This window comes from Phaethon lepturus, unplaced genomic scaffold (genome assembly GCF_000687285.1).
Source record: "Phaethon lepturus isolate BGI_N335 unplaced genomic scaffold, ASM68728v1 scaffold40568, whole genome shotgun sequence".
In the NCBI taxonomy this organism is placed as follows: domain Eukaryota; kingdom Metazoa; phylum Chordata; class Aves; order Phaethontiformes; family Phaethontidae; genus Phaethon; species Phaethon lepturus.
In genome coordinates this window covers 3398-9644 of record NW_010559044.1, presented here as the reverse complement: position 1 = coordinate 9644, position 6247 = coordinate 3398, and the positions used below count along the sequence as shown (strand labels likewise).

The 6247-nt window shown below is 57.8% G+C and overlaps 2 protein-coding genes across 2 annotated transcripts in view; one reads left to right on the top strand and one right to left on the bottom strand.

Moving 5' to 3' along the window:
• GNB2L1 (guanine nucleotide binding protein (G protein), beta polypeptide 2-like 1) overlaps positions 1-3344 on the top strand; it is a gene marked incomplete at its 5' end in the record, with an annotated part of 3741 nt that extends 397 nt beyond the window's left edge. The window contains 7 exons of the mRNA XM_010293249.1: positions 187-358; positions 978-1125; positions 1465-1560; positions 1726-1836; positions 2222-2362; positions 2773-2883; positions 3195-3344. Coding sequence (XP_010291551.1) covers positions 187-358; positions 978-1125; positions 1465-1560; positions 1726-1836; positions 2222-2362; positions 2773-2883; positions 3195-3260 — 845 coding nt within the window. The remainder of the gene's footprint in view (positions 1-186; positions 359-977; positions 1126-1464; positions 1561-1725; positions 1837-2221; positions 2363-2772; positions 2884-3194) is intronic.
• A 1950-nt stretch (positions 3345-5294) lies between these two features.
• Positions 5295-6247, bottom strand: part of TRIM41 (tripartite motif containing 41) — a 2948-nt gene continuing 1995 nt past the window's right edge. Inside the window, exons 4-5 of the mRNA XM_010293248.1 lie at positions 5925-6052; positions 5295-5812 (exon numbers count right to left, since the gene is read on the bottom strand). Of these exons, the coding sequence (XP_010291550.1) occupies positions 5295-5812; positions 5925-6052 (646 nt within the window). The remainder of the gene's footprint in view (positions 5813-5924; positions 6053-6247) is intronic.

The following is a 6247-nucleotide window of genomic DNA, read 5'->3' as shown; positions in this document are numbered from 1 at the left end:
GGGCAGAGGTGCTGAGGAGGAAGAGGAGAGAGGAGGCAGGGCCCTGGCCTTTGCGATAGGCAGGAGCAGGCAAAGGAGCAGAGACCCGGTCACCCCGTTTTCTTTGGCAGCCCCCCATTCCTGGGGTGAGGGGAAGGATGGGCTGGGGGCTGACCTCCACCTTACCTCTCTCTGCCTCCCCTACAGACAAAACCATCATCATGTGGAAGCTGACCCGTGACGAGACCAACTACGGGATCCCACAGCGAGCTCTGCGTGGTCACTCGCACTTCGTCAGCGATGTGGTCATCTCCTCCGACGGGCAGTTTGCTCTCTCGGGCTCCTGGGACGGCACCCTGCGCCTCTGGGACCTCACCACGTGAGCCGGGGGGACGTGGCAGGGCCAGGGGTGCTTTGGGTGGGTGGGGATCCGTAGCACGTCTCCCTGCTTCGCTTGGACGCTGGGAGGGGGGGATGAGGTCATCAACGCACCTTGAAAACGGGATGATTTGCTCTTGAGTTGGAAGATAAATCCCAGCAGGGGTGAGTTTCTGCAGCCAGTGCCACGATCTGGAACGGAGGTGGGAATTGAGGTGTTGGTGGCTCTTCCTCGGCTCCCTCTCCCGATGATTAGATCTGACAAAGTCTGCTGATCCTCCGGGATCTGAAGACACGTCCTGCAATGATGATGGGAGAGAAGCATTGGAGAAGCAGGGGGGATGGGGCCCTGGCTCTTATTTTGGGGTCATTTTGGGCTGAATTGGGGGTACAGCCAGGAGAAGAGGGTCAAGACTTGCAGAGCCAGGCATGCACGTGGGATAAACTCACCCCCATTCCCCCTATCCTTCTCCCAAGTTCTTTTGAAGGAAAAAGGGAACCACCGCTCCTTAGCCTTCCAGGACCACTCTGTGTTCCTTTTTCCTTCAGATATTTGAATTTTTCCTGCTCCTTGGTGGAATTTCTCTACGAGATCTCCCATTCTCTCCCTCTTCTCGCAGCGGCACCACCACCCGTCGCTTTGTGGGCCACACCAAGGACGTCCTGAGCGTGGCTTTCTCCTCCGACAACCGCCAGATCGTTTCAGGCTCCAGGGACAAGACCATCAAGCTCTGGAACACCTTGGGTGTCTGCAAGTACACAGTGCAGGTGAGCCGGGGAAGGTGGGCTTCCATGTCACACCTCCATGAGAAGGGAGTTCCGTGGACTTGGTTTTAGGTCCATTCCCACCGTTTTTGATGGAGAATCCAGGTCCCCCAGCCCTGTCCTAATGATGAGAAGCGAGTTGTTGGCTGCTGCCTTCTCCCTGGGGGTGGTTTGAGGACAAGTCCTGCAATTATGAGGGATGGGGGATGAGGAGGGGAGGCTTGGGAAAGCTTCAGAGCGACGGGATGCGGCAGGTCTGATCTTGCAGCGCCCCGTGGATGGGGTGGGGAAGACCCGGCCGCGTTTCCTCGCTGTGAACCCGGCGTCGTTCCTCTTCCCCAGGACGAGAGTCACTCGGAATGGGTGTCGTGCGTGCGTTTCTCCCCGAACAGCAGCAACCCCATCATCGTCTCCTGCGGCTGGGACAAGCTGGTGAAGGTGAGGTGGGATCTGCTTCCCCCAGCTCATCTGCAACGGCGGGGGGAGGACTGGAGCAGACAGAGTGCTCCGGGGAAGGGTGTTTTTCCCCTCCTCTATCCCCAGAATGGGGGTGCAGTAGCAGCATTTAATCCCCTTCTATGCCCGTGTTTTTCCCCCACTCAGGTTTGGAATTTGGCTAACTGCAAGCTGAAGACTAACCACATCGGGCACACGGGCTACCTGAACACGGTGACAGTCTCCCCTGATGGCTCCCTCTGTGCCTCCGGTGGCAAGGTATGGGGCTGGGGGGGGAAGACTGGGGCTGCGAGGTGAGATCTTGGCATCCTCTGAGCAGTTCTGGCTCATTTCTGTCTCTCCCACCCTGAGAACGGGCTTGAGTGGGGTGGTGATGGCCCGAAGATCAGGCCTGGGCTGATGGTCCTACTAAGCAGATGTCAAGCAGGGAGGGAAGACCGCGGCAAAGATGCTCACCCAGCTCCAGGGACCTTCTTTAGCTCTCTCTCACCCCTTGATGTCTTTTTTTTTTTTTAATTGTCCTGCTGTGTCCTTTAACTTTTTCATGTCCACGCTGGTTTGCAGTAGAAGTGCTCCAGCTTAATCGTGGTGGGGGTGGAAAAAGGCCCCTCGGGGGTTTTCCCTGACGACTCCTGCCCCACAGGACGGCCAGGCCATGCTGTGGGACCTGAACGAAGGCAAACACCTCTACACCCTGGACGGAGGAGACATCATCAACGCCCTGTGCTTCAGCCCCAACCGCTACTGGCTGTGTGCTGCCACCGGACCCAGCATCAAGATCTGGGTACGTCCCCGTCTGGGCAGGGTTCCACTAGAAGACTAATTTTCTTCAGCTTGTGCTGGGTTTGGGGTCCCCGTCACGGTCGAGATCCTCACTTTGGGTCGCAGATCTCAGGAGGAGGAGCTCTGCTGGAGGAGCGTCCTCGCCGGGGCGGGTCACGTCACGCAGCAGGGACTGGGGGCCTGTGGCCTCGTCCGCCGGCCGAGGAGGGCTGTGGTGGCCACAGGGCAGAGCCACCGCGCCGTGATGAAACACATCGATGCCATCTGACTGCATCTCTGCGGAAATCCAGAGGCTGTTTCTGAGCGACCCTCCGTTCCCTCACAGCATTCCGGAGTTGGGTTGGATTCGGTGGTGGGAGTCTTCCCTTGCAGGACCCCTTGCTTCATTCACCACCTTCTTTTCTCCTGCAGGACCTGGAAGGCAAAATCATCGTGGACGAGCTGAAGCAGGAAGTGATCAGCACCAGCAGCAAAGCTGAACCACCCCAGTGCACTTCCCTGGCCTGGTCCGCAGACGGGCAGGTAGGAAACCATCCCCTTCTCCCTCTCCCAGCATCCCAGCCTGGGGAACGGGGATTTGGGGGACCCTCTGGGAGCCCCCCCAGACACTTGTGCTCTGCTCCCGGAGCCGCCTTTGCTGCCAAGGGAAAGACCTTCCCTGGGTCCCTTCAAGCTCTTCTCCTTTCTCTTCCCCAACACCTGGGGCCGATCCTGGTCCCTCTCTGCTTTGGGCTTCGCCCTCCGGGACCGTAGTCCCTTGTCCTCGTCTCCTGAGGTCCCACCTCCTCGGCCACCCAACCCTTCCCGTGACCCAATTCCGTTTCTCTCCGTAGACCCTGTTCGCCGGCTACACGGATAACCTCGTCCGGGTGTGGCAAGTCACCATCGGGACCAGATGAGGACGTGGTAGCGAGAAACCGTAGATTTTTTTTGTGTACAAAAAGAAAATCAATAAAAAAAGAGCGCTCTATCGAGCTCATGGCCACTCCTGCGTCATCCCCCAACCCAGAGGTGCGTGGAGGACCTGGGGTTGGAGCTTTACTCCGGCTGGAGACCGGTGCCACATCTGGAACCTTAAGGGAGAGGCGAAAAGCCCCCATCCCTGGCGGGGAGGGGCTTTACATCCACCAGAAGTTGTCGCCACGCCTTCAGGGTTGGGGACATCGTGGTGGGACAGGGCTGGGGGCTGAGCCGCGGGAGACGACCGTCGCGCGAGTCGGAAGCCGCCCTGCGGAAAAGGGATAAAAAGGGAAATAATTACGTGACAGCAGGCAGCGTGGTGGGACTTGGAAGATGATCTCTGTCCTGGCGAGGGGCTCCTCCTCCCAGCATGTGCTGTCGCTGCCGAAGACCTGCAGACTGGGTGGCAAAAACAAAAAGCAAAATTCCCTGGAAAACCAGAAAGTGGGTAAATTCAGGGTGCAGCGGCCGTTACAAAAGCAAGGCCTTCGGGCCTCGTTGCCCACCGGGGATTTTCAGAGCCAAAGAGAGGTTTTAATGCCGGCAGCCTCCAGGGAGTGAGCCTGTGCACAGACAGCTGTTTTCTATAAATTCAGGACTTTTTTTTTCCCCCCTCCCCGCTTTTTTCCTGGCTGGCAGTACCGTGTCACCGAGCCAGGAGGGACCTTGGTCCCTCGGTGACACCAGCTCTGCTGTTGGATAAGAGCAAGTCAGCTGTTTCGGGAAGGCATAGGGACATGCAGCTTTGGGCCTGAGCTAATCTAATTAGGAAGGATTAGGTCAAGATTAACGAGGTGAGATTTAAAGCACATCCATTTAGCAAAAGGCTCACAGGTGATGCGGTTCCAGATCTTTCAAGCTTCCACCAGGATCTCAATAAGCCAGAGACTCGGGTTTACAACCTTATTCTTTATTATTTTTAATTCTTGACATTTCATAAAACTAAATCTCCATTTAATTCTTATTTTAGCCAAAAATATTTTGAACTAGCTCTGTAATGCCAACAGGAAAAAAAAAATAATAATACCAATCCACCAACAAAAAAGAAGAATAAAACACAACCAGTGCGGTCAGAGTCTCTCGAGTGGGACAGGATTCAGCTGGAAACTCAACAGCAGCTGAGAAGAAAACAACAAAAAAGGGAGAGAAAATAAATATTCCCCATCTCGGAGAGCTCTCAAGCTGCAAGGGGAAAACAGGAGGCCGGTGCCTACCCCCGCGGCCGGGACATGCCGGCTCTGGAGGAGGAAACCAGCTCTTCGCACCCTCCTCGGCCCCGAATAAAGTGCCAGGCCCACAAGAAATGGTTACGAAGGGAACTGGGGGGGTTTCTCCCCCCCCAAAATGATGGGGAAAGCGAGGAAAGAACAGGAGAACATCGCAGGTTAGAACGGGTTTGGCTCCGGGTCCAAATGCCAGCTGGGGTCTGAAGATGCTCAGGTGAATCCCAAGAAATCCCGGCTCCTTGGCGCAACCGGGAGACGAAAGCCAATGGTTTTGGGGGAAGAAGACAGGAGTTTGAGGAAGCCGAGAGCACTCGCTCCCCGACGTCCAGATCCTCCCCCTGCCAGGAGCCGTCGGGCTCCAGCTCCGCGCCCGAAGAGCGCGCCTCGACGCTCGAACCGCGGGCACGATGCGGGCGGAGAGCGCGCTGGAAAACTTCAGGGAAAAGGGAGAGAGGAGCAAGAGCCAAAGTGAAAACGCCTCCGAGGCGGATCCTTCCCCATTCCAAACAAAACCAGCTTGGGATCAGCGTGGCGCCGGCGAGATCGCGGGATCAGGAGGCGGAGGGAAGGAGGCCTCGTGAGCAAGCAGGTGCAAGAAGACAAGTGCAGCGCTGGATCCCAAAATGGGATCCGAGGGATTACGGGCAGCGGGGAAAAGAGCGTGGCCGTGTGCAAGGCCGGATCCCAGGGCGAGGCCGGGCCCGGTGTGGGTGGAGGCGGCCGGCGGGGAGGGCGAGGGACGGCCGGTCAGGCACAGATTTTGATGCGGGTGCCCTTGGCCAAGATGCGAAAGAACGGGAAGATGCGCTCGTGGAAGGAGGCGTTGAAGGTGTGGATGTGGGTCATGCTCTCGGCGTTGTAGAAGCAGAGCTGGCCCCGCTCGTAGTCCAGGTAGACGCCGAAGCGGCGGGGCCGTTCGCTGGGCGACAGGGCCGTCTGCTCCGTGGCCGTCAACGCCTGGTACTTCTTCCCGTTGGTGCCCACGCACCAAATTTCCCGTTTTTGGTGAGGCCCCACGGTTTTCTCTTTGCGGCGAGCCGTTTCGCGGGCTGCGCCCACCGCCCAGCCTCGTCGGCCTCCCACCTCCACCTCCCAGTAGTGACGGCCGGTGGTGAAGCCCTGGGAACCCAGCACGCAATAATCCGAATCGAAACGTTTGGGGTTGTCCGGCAGATCCTGGCGGCGTTCGCCCAGCTTGACGCTGCGTCGGTCCAGGGAGAGGCTCAGGCGAGGGTGGGCTGTGTCGGGGTCCAGGGTCACGTCAGCTGGGAGGGAGACAGGGATGTCAGGGGGTCGCTGGTCACTTCTATCTCCCCACAGATCCCCAATCCCAAGATTTTTCCCCTCCTCAGGGCAGAGGAGCCGGGTCTCGCTCACCTTGAGGGACTTTACTGAAGACTTTCTCCATCTTCCTCATCACCACGTCCTGCAGAAAGTAGTTGCGGTATTTTTTCCCCACGTCCACCGGCACCATCTCGGGCTCCTGGAATTTGATGTTCTCGCATCTGCCCCAGGGAGAAGGGGGGGAAAAAAAAAAAAGAAAAATGAAGATTCAGCACACTCGGGGAGGGAGGTAAAGAAACTAGATGCCCTGCACACAGCCAAAAAACCCCAGAGCGGGGCAGAGATCGGCCGAACCGGTTACACTGGTACAGCCGGCGCTCCCCACCCCGTCTCGGCTGCAGGGCGCAGACGAATTT